Below are 16,207 nucleotides of genomic sequence, written 5' to 3'. Positions count from 1 at the left end.
GTGTGCGGACTTTTAACGTGCAGACTCTAGACTAAAACAAATCTGCTGGAAACAATATTTACTCAAGTGGTGACTCTTGCTGGTGTTTGCCCTCTCACGATCTGGACTCAGTGTTTCTACCCGGATCTCAACATCCAACGAGGCCTGGCAAGTGGTAGGTGCCCAACGATTATCTCTGAATGATTGAATAATTCACTTCAGGCATCAAATCATTCTTAAGATTATGGACTTCTTCGACATAAAGATCTTTGAAGAATCAAAAAGTGGTGGCTGTAATCTGACCTGATGAAATGAGAATCTTGCCCATTTTCTTTTGGATGCAAGCATATGCTAATAACCATGAAGTTCACACAGAGGGTCCTACGGCAAATCTACAATGAGAAATCATGGGAATTTATAGTTTGTGGACTTAATAGAGTGTTCTGGAATCATGTATCCAGATTCCCTTCCTACTGTTCCTGCTAGAATGTTCCATGCTTGTCTTATCATGAGTTGGCCGTGCTGGACACGCTGACCTTCTACCTCCTTGGTGTTCTTAAGTGTTTAAAGGCTCTTAAGTATTTGTTTGTGCTTTATATCTTCCAGATAATGTGTTTGGGCTATTGGTCTTGTTATTTTTTTGTTGACCGGTAAGCAGAAATAACCTCAGGCTAATGAGAGATAGACAATATTTTTTGGAATGTTCAGATTGGAATGCAGAAAGAAGAGCTCACTCCCCCACTTAAGATTTTGAAAGGCTGGATAATCAAAATGGCTTCTCCTGAGTCCATCAGAGCAGAAGGATCAGAGCAACTTGTTAACGTAAATACCAGAGAAATACAGACTCATCAAAAAAATAGGGCATGCAAACCCTTGCTTACCTGGGACAGATGCCAGAGGTTCTATAAGCCAGAAGGAATAATTCAGCTACAATTGCTAACAATTGACTGAAAGCAAGCAGAGTCCTGGGAGGTCCTGAGAGTCACAGACTCAGGAAATTCACTATATCTCCAGGATTTTGCCCACCAACCTCCCAGGGGTTCCAGATGGAATGGAGACCAGGATATGGACCAGAGAGCTGCTTTCTGGTGGTACAAGCCTGAGGTCTGACAGCAGCTCCCTCCTGTAAAGGGCTGGAAGGCTACTATTCCCCACACAGAAAGGAGCCTTCACTGGGTGTGGGAAGGGCAGGGAGCCCCACTACCTCAGGGCACAGTGAGCCACTCTGCACGTGGGGGGAGGGGCAGTGGGGGAAGGGACAGGAACACACCTTGTCCCAGACTAAGAGGCTCCATCTTCTGAGGCAAAGGGAACTCTCGGAAGGCCCAGTCCCCAAACTGAAACACAAAGCACCTGGCTGAGGATGGGACTGGACCAGAGCAGAGGTAGCGTCCCCCTCTCTGTCCCAAGCAGACCAGCCAGCAGGGAACCAAGAGCAGCTCCTGCTGGTGGGGGGACAAGACGATGAAGATACATAGCCTTGAGCCACATCCTATTTGAAACAGAAAATCTCAGACCCAAAAGATCATAAACCGAGTTCCCACCCTGGGACTTCATACCCAATTGAACAAATTTCACAACCCCAGAAATGTAGTCTTACCCAGGCAGGCAGGAAAGTTTTCTTTCCATAGAGCAATGGGTCTGTCTCCTGCGTCCTCTCCAGCCCCCGATGATAAGACACGCACATTGTTCTTCCCCCAAGAAAGCAGGTCTGACTCCTGGAAGTCTTCTCATTTGCTGCTAATTCCCCGGCCCCACCCTCCCCCTATAAAAACCTTCATTTGTACAACCTCTCTGAGGGCCCACCTCTGTGCCAGATGGGGTGATGTGCGATTCATGGATCATTTAATAAAGCAATTATTGGTCAAGTTTATAAGGTGAAATTTTCTTATTTTAAGAGTTCTGAAGTTTACCTCTGGATGATTAAATATAGACATCAAAAAATAAATAAAATAAAAGCTTGGAGGACAATATTATTCATTATATCTTAAATATCTGGGCACAAGCTGCTTCTCATATGTTTTGAAACCAGTCTCAGAGAATATATTTACCATACAAACAGGAAAAGCTGAGGAAGTCATGAAGAAAGGAAGGAAGGAAGGAAGGAAGGAAGGAAGGAAGGAAGGAAGGAAGGAAAGAAGGAAGGGAGGAACAGAGGGAGGGAATGAGGGTGGGAGGGGGGAAAGAAGGGAGGGAGGGAGGGAGGGAGGAAGGGAGGAAGAAAAGGAGGGAGGGAGGACAGGAGGAAGGAAGGGAGGGAGGGAGGAAGCAAGGGAGGAAGGGAGGAAGGTGAAAGAGCGGACCTACGCAGGTCAACTCCATCTTGTTCTGTGTCCTCCACCTTGAGTGACTATGTCCCCGACATGGCCCCCTTTCCGGGAAAATCGCAGAAACCTCAGACCATGCCTCCTCCCCTTGAGTAACCTCCTGCTCACCTGTTCAAACTTCCTGATCAAAACATGCCCGGCAACCTGCATATCGGGACTCCGACCCTTCCCCAGACAATCGGCTGAGGCCACGACCCTTCCCCAGCCAATCGGCTGAGGCCACGACCCTTCCCCAGCCAATCAGCTAAGGCCACAACCACTACCTCACCAACTGCCCCTAGACCCCTATAAAACCTTTGTGCTTTTGAAACTCGCTGGTTCTCTACGGCATCTCACCGCTGCGTCAGTGCAGGTAGGGGATTGAGCTCGAGCTAGCTCGAAGAAAGGCTCTTTGCTTTTGCATCGGACTCGGCTCCATGGTGGTCTTTGGGGATCGCGAATTCTGGGCATAACATTTGGGGGCTCGTCTGGGATCCCCAAGACCCCCGAGGGACCCCCCACCCGGAGAGCCTGACTGGCCACGGTTAGTGTATGTTCGTTCCGTCTTTTCTGTGTGAGCTCATTTCTGAAATTCTGGTAGTGTCTGGCATGGTCTAAGTGGACGCACTGGAGGACCACGGGCCAGGAGTTTCAGAAGACGTTCCAATCCTCCCTTCTGGAGGGACGTGGATTGCCCTCAAAGGTCTGAGACGAGGCGGGTCGCTCCCGCCAGTCAGCACGAGACCATCGTCTAGCTTTCAGTTTTGCTTCCACGGAGTTGGAAGACTGTCTGTAGGGGCCCTCTGTTTGTTTCTGTGTTTCTCTGTTTTGTTCTGTGGACTTACTGGATGGACGTTATGGGACAGACTCAGACTACTCCTCTAAGTATTATTATTGATCACTTTAAGGATGTGAGAGGAAGAGCTAACAACCTCAGTGTGGAAGTCCGAAAGGGTTGGTGGCAGGTTTTTTGTTCTAGTGAGTGGCCAGCTTTCAATGTTGGATGGCCATCAGACGGAAACTTCGAGACCTCCCTACCATCCACCGAGTCAGGGGTATCATCTCTCTGCCTAAGACTGGCCATCCTGATCAGCTCCCTTACATTATCACTTGGCGGGACCTTGTAAAAGACCCACCCTCTTGGCTTAAGCCCTTCCTAGCCCCACTCCCTCCGGAGCCAAAACCCATTCTTGCTTTGCAGGGGACAGAGAAGAAGGAGAACAAGAAAAGTCTTACCCAACCTTTAATACCCCTCTACCCTGTCCGACGGGGAGGAGAACTGAAGGCGAATTAATTTTTCCTCCCCCATATAACCCCCTAGGATGCTGGAAGAACACCATCCTCCCCCTCCGGGGGAGGCAGACGCTGTTCTGAGAGCGGGAGGTGGAAATGCTCCAGTGGGAAGCCCGCCCTTTACCAGACAAAGGGCTCAGAGGGAGCAATCCGCCTCCGCCGCTGACTCCACTATTCTGCCCCTGCGAGGCACTGGACCCCCAGACGCGGAGGGGAATCAGCCCCATCACTATTGGCCTTTAGCCACTAGTGACCTCTACAATTGGAAAGCTCAGAATCCTAAGTTTTCCGAGAAACCGGCAGGGCTTATTGATCTATTAGACTCTGTTCTTTTTACCCATCAGCCCACGTGGGACGATTGCCAGCAGCCTTTGCAGGTCCTGTTCACGACTGAAGAAAGAGAAAGAATCCTCAATGAGGCCCGAAAACTAGTTCCGGGTGCAGACAGGAATCCCACCACCAACCAGGCTCAGATAGATGCCTCCTTCCCCTTAACTTGGCCCCAGTGGGATTTCAACACAGCAGAAGGTAAGGATCAAAAAATACCCCATGTCTCAGGAGGCCCAGAAGGGGATCCAGCCACACAACCAGAGACTACAAAGCCTAGGGATACTAGTTCCTTGCCAGTCTGCCTGAACACCCCCCTACTGCCGGTCAAAAAGCCTCACACAAATGACTACCGACCGGTACAAGACCTCCGGGAAGTAAATAAGAGGGTCACGGACTTACACCCAACTGTTCCCAACCCATATACTCTCTTGAGCCCCTTGGCGCCCTCCAGGGTCTGGTATACTGTACTAGATTTAAAGGACACTTTCTTCAGTCTGCCACTGGCACCCCAGAGCCAACCCTTGTTCACCTTCGAGTGGCATGATCCGGAGGAGGGCTACAGCGGGCAACTCACCTGGACACGGCTGCCTCAGGGATTCAAAAATTCACCCACCATCTTCAACGAGGCACTACACGAGGACCTGGGTGAGTACAGAAGGGAGTACCCTGGCCTCACCCTCTTACAGTATGTAGATGACATCCTGATTGCTGCCGACACGGCCAAAGACTGTGAGTGAGGGACCCAGGACCTGCTGGCTACCCTGGGGGCCTTCAGGTACCAGGCATCCCCTAAGAAGGCTCAGATATGCAGGGAGAGGGTAAGTTACCTGGGATATATCCTGGAGGGCGGACAGTGGCGGTTATCAGATGCCAGAAAAGAAACTGTCCTAAAGATCCCTACTCCCACCTCCCGAAGAGAAGTAAGAGAATTCCTAGGATCGGCCGGCTACTGCCGCCTCTGGGTTCCAGGTTTTGCTGAGATAACCAGGCCCCTATATGAAGCTACCAAAGAGGGGGAAACATTTAAATGGGCTGAAAAAGAAGAAACTGCCTTTAATCGGTTAAAAAAGCTCTCCTAAGTGCCCCAGCCCTGGGCCTGCCAGACATTACGAAGCCCTTCCACCTCTTTGTAGACAAACATAAGGGAATAGCAAAAGGGGTTCTAACTCAAGCCTTAGGCCCCTGGAACCGCCCAGTGGTTTACCTGTCCAAGAAGATAGACCCAGTGGCTGCCAGCTGGCCGCCATGCCTAAGAATTATTGCGGCGACAGCACTCCTAGTCAAGGATGTAGACAAACTGACCCTAGGACAGGAGATCTGGATCACTACCCCACACGCCATTGAAGGGGTCCTGAAACAGCTTCCTGATAGATGGATGAGCAACACACGTATGACTCATTACCAGAGCCTCCTACTCAACCTTCCGTGGGTGTGGTTCCACCCCAGTGCGGCCCTCAATCCTGCAACCCTACTGCCCGATCCTGACCTAGGTGCTCCACTACATGACTGTGCGGGAATCCTGGAACAAGTACATGGATTCTGGACGGACCTGACCGACTGGCCCCTCCCTGATGCCGAGGCTACTTGGTTCACTGATGGTAGCAGCTTTGTACGAGCCGGACACAGGTATGCGGGTGCAGCGGTGGTCACCGAAACGAACACCATATGGGTGGAGGCTCTACCCTCTGGAATGTCAGCCCAGCGAGCAGAGCTCATAGCCCTCACCAAGGCGCTGACGCTGGGAGCTGGAAAACGGCTTAACATCTACACAGACAGCCGTTATGCGTTTGCCACAGCTCATATTCATGGGGCAATTTATCAGGAGAGGGGGTTACTGACAGCAGAAGGACAGACTATAAAAAATAAACAGGAGATACTTGACCTGCTTACGGCCTTATGGCTTCCTGCCCAGCTAGCCATTACCCACTGCCAAGGGCGCTAGAAAACTGATAACCCGGTAGCTAGAGGTAATCAAAAGGCTGACCAGGCAGCCAAGGCAGTAGCCCTTACTTCAGTCCCCACCATGACCATACAACTACCAGACCCGGGAGACCCAGTTTTACCAGACCAGCCCAAATACTCCCAGGAGGAGTTACAGCGGATCAAGAAACTCCCCATGGCCCAGGAGATAAAGGGTTGGTCGTATACACCTAACAAGGAGCTCGTGCTGCCAGACCAGCTCGGAGTCTCAGTATTAGAGCACATGCATCAGTCTACTCACATGGGGGCCCGAAAATTAAAAGACTTAATCCAACAGGCCAGAATCAAGATGCACCAACAGGACACCAAAATAGAGCAAGTTGTATCTGCCTGCAAGACCTGCCAACTCACCAACGCGAGAGCCACATCAAATAAAAAAGGAACCAGGCTCAGAGGCACCACACCGGGAGCCCAATGGGAAGTCGACTTCACTGAAGTCAAACCAGGAAAGTATGGTTATAAATATCTTTTAGTATTTACAGACACCTTCTCTGGCTGGGTGGAGGCATACCCAACCAAGCATGAAACGGCTCAGACGGTGGCTAAGAAGCTACTGGAAGACATTTTACCCAGGTATGGTTTTCCTGCCATGATAGGATCGGACAATGGACCAGCTTTATCTCGCAGGTAACACAGGCAGTAGCCAAGGCGGTGGGGGCAAACTGGAAATTACCTTGTGCTTATAGGCCCCAGAGCTCAGGACAGGTAGAAAGAATGAATAGAACCCTAAAAGAAACCCTTACCAAATTAACCATGGAGACTGGCGGGGACTGGGTGACCCTCCTACCGTACACCCTTTACCGGGTTAGAAACATTCCTTACACTCTGGGTTTTACTCCCTATGAGATCATGTTTGGCAGGCCACCCCCTATTATTCCCAACCTTCTTGTTGAGTTTAAAGATCAAGAACTTTTTCTTTCCTTGAGAGGGCTCCAGAGGGCGCACGAGGACATTTGGTCACGCCTCCGTGCCATCTATGAGGCTGGCCCAACCCTGACACCTCTTCAGTACAGGCCGGGAGACTGGGTCTACGTCAAGAGGCACCACCAAGAGACCCTCGAGCCGCCCTGGAAGGGACCCTACATCATGGTGCTGACAACCCCCACTGCTCTCAAAGTAGACGGCATCGCCACCTGGGTCCATCACACCCACGTTCGGCCAGCGGACCCCTCCTCGATCCGGAAGGACTTCGTCACGCGATGGGCTGTCAATTGGGACCAACACAACCCATTCAAGCTCAAGCTACAACGCATTCAACCCACCTAATCTGGTAACTCTGTTAGCTCTGTTTGGCACTGCTCATGCTGCCGAGAGTCCCCATGCCCCCCAAAACATCACCTGGCAGATCATAGACACCAGCTCAGGGACAATACTTAATCAGACTTCCCAGAGCCACCCCAGGGACACTTGGTTCCCAGAACTTTGTGTAGATCTCCAAACTCTGTTCCCCTTGTCACCATATGCCCCCAGATTCCATGCACAGAACCTTTATTTCTATGTCTGCCCCGGCCACTCTCGCTTGAGCACATGCAGGGATGTGGCTGACTATTTTTGCGCCCCCTGGTCATGTGTCTCGATGGGCCACATCTGGTGGACCCCACCACGCACCAGAGATCTCATCGTGGTAAAGCGGCCCAGTGGCCCCCAACCACCATATGTCTGGGGGCGCGGTAATCCCATAGTTATATCTTTTAGAAGCCAAGGTAAAAAAAACAACAGGATGGGAGAGTGGAAAAACATGGGGACTCAGGATATAAGACCGGGTTAGGTCGGGAGCCAAAGACAAGGGAGCATTATTTACCCTCTGAATGCAAGCGACTCCCCTTACCCAGCAGTCCACCACGAGGGTAGGACCCAACCAAGTACTAGTTCTCCAACCTGCCCCCACCTGGACGGCCACTCCCAGAAACACCCAGGCCCCAGCCACACGGCCCTCCACATCCTCTGTCCCTACTAGAGAGTCACCTGCATCTCCTGACCCGGGTCACAACTTACTATCTGATGCAGACCTCCTGTGGAGCACGGTTGTCAGAGCATACCAGGTACTAAACACTTCTAGGCCCAACCTGACCAAGGCCTGTTGGCTCTGTCTAGATGTCTGGCCCCCATATTACGAAGGTATTGCCATTAAAGGCAATTATACAACAGCCTCCAACTCTAGCTCCTGCAGATGGCAGCAGGCTACTGCAAGACTAACCCTCCAGGCGGTAACGGGGCAAGGCACTTGTATAGGCCACATACCCCCCAAGCAGTCACATCTCTGTAATGAAACCCAAACAGTCCCCAGGGAGACAGTGTACCTACTCCCCCCAGAAAATGCATGGTGGGCCTGTTCCAATGCCCTTACTCCCTGTGTCCACTCCCAGGTCCTTAACTCCTCGAAAGAAAGCTTCTGCATACACGTGCAGTTGATCCCCAAGTTAGTGTACCATTTGGGGGAAATACTTAACAGGTTAGGCTCTGCTAACCCCCAAAGTAAAAGAGAGCCTATTACAACCTTAACTCTGGCTGTGCTCTTGGGATTGGGATTAGCGGGTGCGGGGACCGGAATATCCTCACTCATCATCCAGGACAAAAACTATGGAACCCTAAGGGCAGCCATGACTTAGACATAGAAAGAATTGAAAAATCAATTTCTCATTTACAGGAATCCCTTACTTCCTTATCAGAAGTAGTACTCCAAAACAGAAGGTTATTAAACTTATTATTCCTGCAGCAAGGAGGACTCTGTGCAGCCCTAGGGGAAGAATGTTGCTTCTATGTTGATCACTTGGGGAGTCATAAAAGAATCTATGGCCCTCATAAGGGAAGGGCTGCAAAAACGGAAGTTAGAGAGAGAACAATCTCAGTCCTCATACGAGTCTTTGTTCAACTGGTCTCCCTGGTTAACTACCCTCATCTCGGCCCTTGCCAGACCCCTCGCCATCCTGCTCATACTAGCAACCCTTGAACCCTGTATAATCAACAGACTGGTCCGGTTTGTCAGGGACCGCGTGGAGTCCATCAAACTAATGGTCCTCCGTGCTAAGTGCGAGCCCCTAATAACAGAAGAGGACAAAATAGAAATGCAGCCAGTCCCATGACTGGGTCGGTAAGCTACATGATAAGGGGGAATGAAAGAGCGGACCTATGCTGGCCGACTCCATCTTGTTCTGTGTCCTCCACCTTGAGTGACTATGTCCCTGACATGGCCCCCTTTCCGGGAAACTCGCAGAAACCTCAGACCAGGCCTCCTTCCCTTGAGTAACCTCCCGCTCACCTGTTCAAATTTCCCGATCAAAACACACCCAGCAACCTGCATATCGGGACTCTGACCCTTCCCCAGCCAATTGGCTGAGGCCACAACCCTTCTCCAGCCAATCAGCTAAGGCCACAACCATTACCTCACCAACTGCCCCTAGATCCCTATAAAACCTTTGTGCTTTTGAAACTCACTGGCTCTCTCCAGCATCTCACCACTGCATCGGTGCAGGTAGGGGATTGAGCTCGAGCTAGCTCTTTCCTTATGCATCGGACTCGGCTCACTGGTGGTCTTTGGGGATCGTGAATTCTGGGCATAACGGAAGGAAGAAAGGAAGGAAGGAAGGAAGGAAGGAAGGAAGAAAGGAAGGAAGGAAGAGAGGAAGGAAGGAAGGAAAGAAGGGAAAAAGGGAGAGAGGAAGGGAGGGAGGGAGGAAAGGAGGAAGGGAGGAAGGGAGGAAGGGAGGAAGAGAGGGAGGAGGGTAGGAAGGAAAAAATGAACATATTGTATGTAAAGGAAATCCATGGAAAATTTTCTGCCCTTTGAGGATTTAACTGCCATTGTCACAACATTTCCTGCTTCATGGAGGCTGGTGCAGCTTGTCTGTCATCCGTAGGAAAACCATGGAGTGAATTTTTACCAGTCACTTACTCAGCAGCAGAACCAGCAATGGATTCCCGACCAGTGGTTTGTTAGAAACCCATGAGAACACCCAGGATGGGGCCTCATCCAGATGTCAGGATTACCAAGCAAGACAGGGTAAGAGTGTGACAGATGAGGACACATGAAGAAAAAGGCAAGCAGGCAAGAAAAGGAATATTTTCAAGAACTCAGGGAGAGGAAGAGAGAAGTGAGGAAAAACATTGCAAGAAAAAGAGACATTAGCCCAACCTCCCCATGGACCACATCCACATCCATCAGAGAGGAGTGTCCAGTCACAAAAGACAGAAATCCACCCTGTGGAGCTGAAGACATACTGGAAATATATCAGCTGACGGAACTGAGAAGCCCAGGGTTGTTGGGGCTCCAGTCCCTTCTGTGGGTCTGTGTGTCTGCCTTCAGTTTCCTGATGTTTTGGTTTCATGGTGGCTGCTCTTTCTGGCTTCAATGAAGTATGATCACAAATGAAAATTGTGGGGGAGGTGCCTGGGAGGCTCAGTTTGTTACGTGCCTGATCTCAGCTCAGGTCATGATCTCACCGTCCATGAGTTTGAGCCTTGTGTCCGACTCTGTACTGACAGCTCAGAGCCTGGAGTCTATCTCGGATTCCATCTCCCTCTCTCTCTGGTCCTCCCCACTCAAACTTTGTCTCTCTCTCTCTGTCTCTCTCTGTCTCTCTCTGTCCCTCAAAAATAAATAAAAAATATTTAAAAACGTTTTAAATGAAAATTGTACCTTTGTACAGCATGCGGCTTCCTGACCAGCCAGGGAGGAAAGCTGGGAGGCACGATGGGCCACGTGGACCCCCGCCGGCACTAACAGGAGCAGCAGAGACTACGACGTAACATGAACAAAGGTCCTCCTGATGAACGTCTTCCAACAACTTCTCAGAGACGACGGCCCGAAGAACTTCGGGAGCCCAGTGCACACGGGGCGTGTCGGGAGCTGGATACGAATGCCTCCGTGCGTAGCTGCGGAGCCTCCGGTGTGCCATGCAGCATTTTTTAAGAAAATGAAGAATTGGTCAAGAAAGCTTGCATTCAAGCAAACCATGAAAATCGATATTTTATGTAGCATTCCTCCCACATTTGAATACTTTTCATTGTTGAGCAATAAACTCTGTTCTCTCTAAAGAGCATAAAATGAAGTACACACTTGATGTGTGGTGTGTGTGCCCATGGTGACACGAGGCCCACAAGCACAGCAGGCAACACAGCCACCAGCTCTCCCATCTGGATGCTCTCCTTTCTCTTTCTTTTCTTTTCTTCTCATTCTTGCCATGAGAACGCTTCGGATCCACTCTCTTGGAAAAGTTCACGTGCGCAACTTCTCACCCTTCTTGCATGAAGGTGTCACCCTCAGCCTTGCTTCCCTGTTGCTGAAAAATGCGTTGTAGTTGTTTCAGGCTTCATATCCCCACCTTATTATCCAGGACAAGAGACACCATCTCTTTCCCTGCCGTTGACCACAAGAGTCATAATGCCTGTGACCTGAGCCACCTGGAGCAGGCGTCTAGCCCTGAACCCTCACTCTGACCAAGGACAAGTAGCTTCTGTCTTGGCCTGAACTTGATGTAACCTGCCCATCCGTCATCCTGTCACATTGTCAAGGATACTTTCTCCTGAGAGACTCAAGGTGATCGGAGCCCAGGGCTACACCTGGGGGTGGAGTCAACCAACCAAACACCGCATGGTGGCCACGCGAGGGTGACAAGGTGGACTGGACCCTAGAGAACCAGTCAACAAGTCTAATTTAGGAGAGAAGTTTGGGGAAGTCCCATAATTTGCTCTCCCTTTCCCAATAATGTTCACCTTTGCCACCTGTCCCATCCTCAACGTTATTTTCCGTGAATGTCCACATGTGCAAATGTCTCAACTACTACAACCATGTCACGAGGCAAAAGAAAAAGAAAAACCTATGATATTGACAAAACTTCAACACAGATTTTATTGAGGGCATATTCCATGCAGGGGAGATTCCTTGCCAAGGATACAAATATTAAAAAGACATGGACCTCATCTCTAAAGTCCTAAGAATAAGAAAGGAAAGGACCCTAACTGTTGGTAACAAGGGCTGGGAGTCAGGAATAGATTTGCAAGTGCAGGAAAACGTGGGGCTAATTCCCGCCAAGCAAAAATTTCTTCACTTGTGAAGAAGGGACGGCTCACTGCAGGAAGTGGCTCATGGAGGTTTCTGGGACTTCATTTTACTCTAAGATACTTTTGATATTTAAGCCCCAGAATCAGGTCAGAACAACAAATTCTGCTAAATTACACTTTCCTCGTCTTGACAACTGATCACTGGGCAGAAAGAAAAGACAAAAGCTGCACACAGAGGCTTGCAAGTCCATCATCTGAGCTGGGTTCAGGGACGTCCTGGTCCTGGGCTGGCTGGGAGGCCAGTGCACTGAGGTCTCCAGTGTGATTTCCTGGGAGGAACAGATTGGAAATGCTCTGCAGCAGGTGGAGGTGAGGACTCCAGGGGAAACGGCGTGGTGAGGAGGAGGGCTGAGGACAGACAGGAAGGTGGGGACATAGTTGGGAAAGAGTAGGAAGGTGGTTCCAGACTTACCAGCGCTTCCAGAGCCAGAACGCAAGACCTGCCAGAAGCACCAGGGGCACGACCACCGCCAGGAAGACCAAGCCCACGGGGCGGTGCTGCTCTGTGGGTTTGGTGCACAGAGGGTGTCATTTCCCATCCACCCCGGGTTGACCTGCACCTTCCTGGTCCCTTTTGCTCCCGTCACCCTCTGTCTCACCAACCACCCTTCCTCTTTCTCTTTTCCCATCCCTGTTCAGTGATGGACTTCACCCAACCCTTTACTTCCTCCCACATCCATAGGACCCTCACCCTCAGCTCTCCATTTCTTGGGTTCTTACATTTCTGTCCTTTATGGTCTGGAGTCCCCAGAATCCCAAATGTTTCATCTCACTCTCCTGCTCTGCTTCAGGACCACCCACCCCCTTTCCCAGCTGGACCCCTACCCTTTCTCACCCCAGTAGAGGACCATGTCCTGGCCTCCTAGACTGCTGTGTCTCACTCGGCAAGACAGGCCAGCTGCCTCTCTGGCTTCCACATCCAAGGACGTCTGAAGATACCATGTCTCATCAGCATGGGGCAAGATGTCACCTCGCCGGGTTCCCTGGTGCTCCTCCTCACCCCGCATCCACGTCACCCACAATGGCTTTGGGTAGAAACCAGAGACGTGGCACACAAGGAGCAGACGACCAGGACTGGGACTGGGGCCAGTGGAGAGCCAGGCTTCTGGCCTCACTGCAGAGACAGGACAGGAATTCTCACACTGAGAAGGTAGATTTTCACATCACTTTAGATACACACATCTTTCCACCTCTAGAAACCTATCACCATCATCACCTCTCTCCCTTGCCCCCTTCTCCCCTGAATTTGAGGAAATGGTGCAAATTTATGAGTGCAGTGAGAATTCTTGGAAAGAGGAAGCAGGACTGACCTTGTCGCTGAAGATCTTCCTTTCCTGCATCAAGAAGACCCAAGAGGTAACGGGGGCAGGCGTCATTAATACTTGCTTGTATTCGTAAGTTGACCACATGGTACTGATTGAATAGTTTGGAGACCTGCTGAGCCCTCCTTCCTCCCTTTGGAGATGGCCACCATGACGTGTTCTGGAAGCTCACGAGATCTGATCCTTCATATGCAATCTGCATGAACCCTACTGATGGCTCCCCAACATGTAGCCCACAGCCTTTTGCCACCTGTACCTGAAAGGGATCTGAAAAGGGAGGCTCTTGGTTACAAGAAGGGGGAGGGAAAGAGATGAAATGAAGTGAGTAGAAGCCAACGATGGGTGAATCAGAGGGAGAAGTTGAGCGTATTGGAGGGAATGGAACAAAGTTTGGTTTGAGTGGAAGTTCAGACAGATGGGAAGTGGTGGTCACCGGAGACAGAGGTAGAGGTAAATTACTGGATATAGAACAAATGTTTTAGGGGAACAGGAAGGATGTGGGCAGAGAACAGGGGAGAGCTCCGTGGGAGAGCTGGGATAAAATCATCTAGGGTGAAGGGAGAGCACTGGGTATAGGGAACACGTAGACAAATTTTGCTGACGGGATTGAATGGGGAGAAAAGCACATTTCAAGGATCTGTCACACAGTGAAGGAGAGGGGTGTGCCTGGCTAGAGGCCAGGGAATGGGGTAATCACAGGAGAAGCTAGTGGAGAAACTCGAGCACAGCCTGAGGTCAATGAGACAAGGGGAAGTAGCAGAGAACATGCAGCTTTTCAAGATCAGTCCTAGTTTCTGCCCCCTGAACACACGGTTTGATTCCATTTTATGATGGGAATATGAGGTTCAGAAGCCAGTGGAGGCTCTTCCCTGGAGGAAAAAGAAACTCAAGACACATACACTGGCCACCTCTATCCCACCTGCCCTGAGGGAACTGAACTCACATTCAAGCTGCCATTCACTGACATGGTCCTGAAAGATCAGAGGAAGTCTGATGGATAATGTATAAAATGACTTTTCTTGTTCCATTAGCTCCTCATTGCTGAAGTTGCTCCTGGACCAGGGCCGCAGAAAACTGAAAGCGCCCGTCTTGCTGTCCCAGCCATGAGTCTGCAGTTCATCCAGCCAAACTGAGCCCAGATTTTGTGTCCAGGAATGGTTCCAAAGTGTTGTTGTCAAGATGGTTCGAAAGGAGACTGGCTCCTGGAAATCTGTGCCACAGGAACAGATAGACTGAGGAAGAGAATGGCATTGGGAAGGACAGAGAATGCAGAATTGAGGTGCCAGGGAGGCCACCAAAATCTGGAGGACAGGGAGCCATAGTTCTCTCTGGAGACATGTGCTGCCCAGGAGTCCCGAGCTTCATACCCTTCATTTAGAAGGGCAGAGGGACCTGGGGTCAGAGACGCTCAAGAAGGAACCAGGCTGACATCCCTCTCTCCCCAGGTGTGTGGTGGGGAACCTACACCACAAGTGCACACACAGGTATGTGCACAAACCCACTGACACACCCACACACTCAGATTTATACATGTATGCACACACATAGATAAATATGCAAACAGACATACATACATACATGCGGACACAGAGACTCACACACAGGGACCTATACGCACACACTTATACACACATGCAACACACAAGCACACACATGCACACGTGTGTACACACTTGCACAGGACACACAGACTTGCACACGTGTGCACGTATGACACACATGCGCACGCGCACACACACACACACACACACACAGACACACACTCCCACCGGGAGTCCTCACCGTCGTCAGTGTCACCACCTGGGACAAGAACCGTGAGCAACACCAGTTGCAACAACAGCATCTTATGTGCAGATGTTCTTTCTTTCTCTCCGAAAGTGGGTCTTTGGGGTCTGTTCTCACAAACCTCCCCACACGCAGCCCCTCTCTTCTGACTTCCTTCTCAACCCACACGCCTGCCCTGAGTCTCTGCGACAATCCAGATGGACTCCGCCCTCAACCCTGGACACCTACTCAGACTCTCACTTCCCCTCCGGGTCTGACCCTCCTCTCGGCTTCCAGCTTCTCCGTCACCAGCCTCCATCCTGCTCCCTGAGGCCCTAATTCAAGTGCTGGGGAGCAAGTCTTGCATGGCATGCAAAAGGGACCCTACCTCTCGTGCCTCTCCTCATCCAGACAGTAACCCATGAAGACACATGGCTCCCCAGCACCCAGCCCTGGAGCCTGCAGTCACCCTGTCCCTCGTGCCCTTGGGTCACTCCCCATGGACTTCCTTCCCTGTGTCACCCCCACCCCAGCCCATTCACATCTCTGACTTCTCACTGCCTGTGTTCAAATACAAAAGCAAGCAGATTGATTTGAAGGTCACCTTCCCTTAATTGGGAAGATAGGGGTCTAATCATGCAGATGACCTCCCCTCCTTGTGGGATGGAGAGGGAGAGGGTCCATGTGACAGACGACCTTATTGGCACTAACCAGAGGATTCCTCACTGATAGGGGAAGACTTACATTTCTGGGCAAGTTTGGAACTGCACTTAGGTTAGCTGTTCAACAAGGTTTGGGGAGTTGGCCTGGCCCAAGCCGCCATTTTGTGCCCATGGTTTCCTTTTTAACTCTTGCTCTATTTGCGTTTCCAGATTCCCCCACCATTGCCTGTGGAACAGTGTCAGCACCCACCAATACGCCATTATTCTGAGGGAGGAACCAGTCGCCACCACAGAGACTGTAGGACATTGAAACATCTGAAGAATTCCCTGTCTGTGTGACTTGCGTTAATATACTCACGCGCCAGGGGCGCCTGGGGGACTCAGTCAGTTAAGCGTCTGACTTTGGCTCAGGTCATGATCTCGAGGTCTGTGAGTTCGAGCTCTGTGTCCAGGTCTGTGCTGACAGCTCGGAGCCTGGCACCTGCTTCAGATTCTGTGTCTCCCTCTCTCT

At 50.7% G+C, this 16,207-nt stretch overlaps 2 protein-coding genes and 1 long non-coding RNA gene across 4 annotated transcripts in view; 1 reads left to right on the top strand and 2 right to left on the bottom strand.

The window, feature by feature from the left end:
* The window catches only part of LOC109260382 (T-cell surface glycoprotein CD1a-like), a 53,182-nt gene extending 37,957 nt beyond the window's left edge, over window positions 1-15,225 (bottom strand). The window contains exons 1-6 of one of the 2 annotated variants that reach the window (XM_019433299.2): window positions 15,053-15,224; window positions 14,214-14,480; window positions 13,259-13,537; window positions 12,784-13,062; window positions 12,361-12,451; window positions 11,713-12,217 (exon numbers count right to left, since the gene is read on the bottom strand). In XM_019433299.2, the coding sequence (XP_019288844.2) occupies window positions 12,154-12,217; window positions 12,361-12,451; window positions 12,784-13,062; window positions 13,259-13,537; window positions 14,214-14,480; window positions 15,053-15,113 (1,041 nt within the window). In that variant the 5' untranslated portion in view covers window positions 15,114-15,224 and the 3' untranslated portion in view covers window positions 11,713-12,153. Of the gene's footprint in view, window positions 1-11,712; window positions 12,218-12,360; window positions 12,452-12,783; window positions 13,063-13,258; window positions 13,538-14,213; window positions 14,481-15,052 lie in introns of those variants that run through there. The other variant, XM_053908888.1, reaches the window with a different exon arrangement.
* The window catches only part of LOC109257280 (T-cell surface glycoprotein CD1a-like), a 115,860-nt gene that overhangs the window by 46,403 nt on the left and 53,250 nt on the right, over window positions 1-16,207 (bottom strand). The window lies entirely within an intron of this gene.
* LOC109257286 (uncharacterized) lies at window positions 9,748-10,936 on the top strand. Its single transcript, XR_008424520.1, has 2 exons — window positions 9,748-9,888; window positions 10,535-10,936. It is a non-coding gene; the product is annotated as an uncharacterized LOC109257286 (long non-coding RNA).

Source organism: Panthera pardus, unplaced genomic scaffold (assembly GCF_024362965.1).
Source record: "Panthera pardus isolate Hobbes unplaced genomic scaffold, ASM2436296v1 HiC_scaffold_21, whole genome shotgun sequence".
Classification (NCBI taxonomy): Eukaryota; Metazoa; Chordata; class Mammalia; order Carnivora; family Felidae; genus Panthera; species Panthera pardus.
The sequence above is the reverse complement of the archived record's forward strand: the minus strand, read 5'-3'. Positions and strand labels throughout refer to the sequence as shown.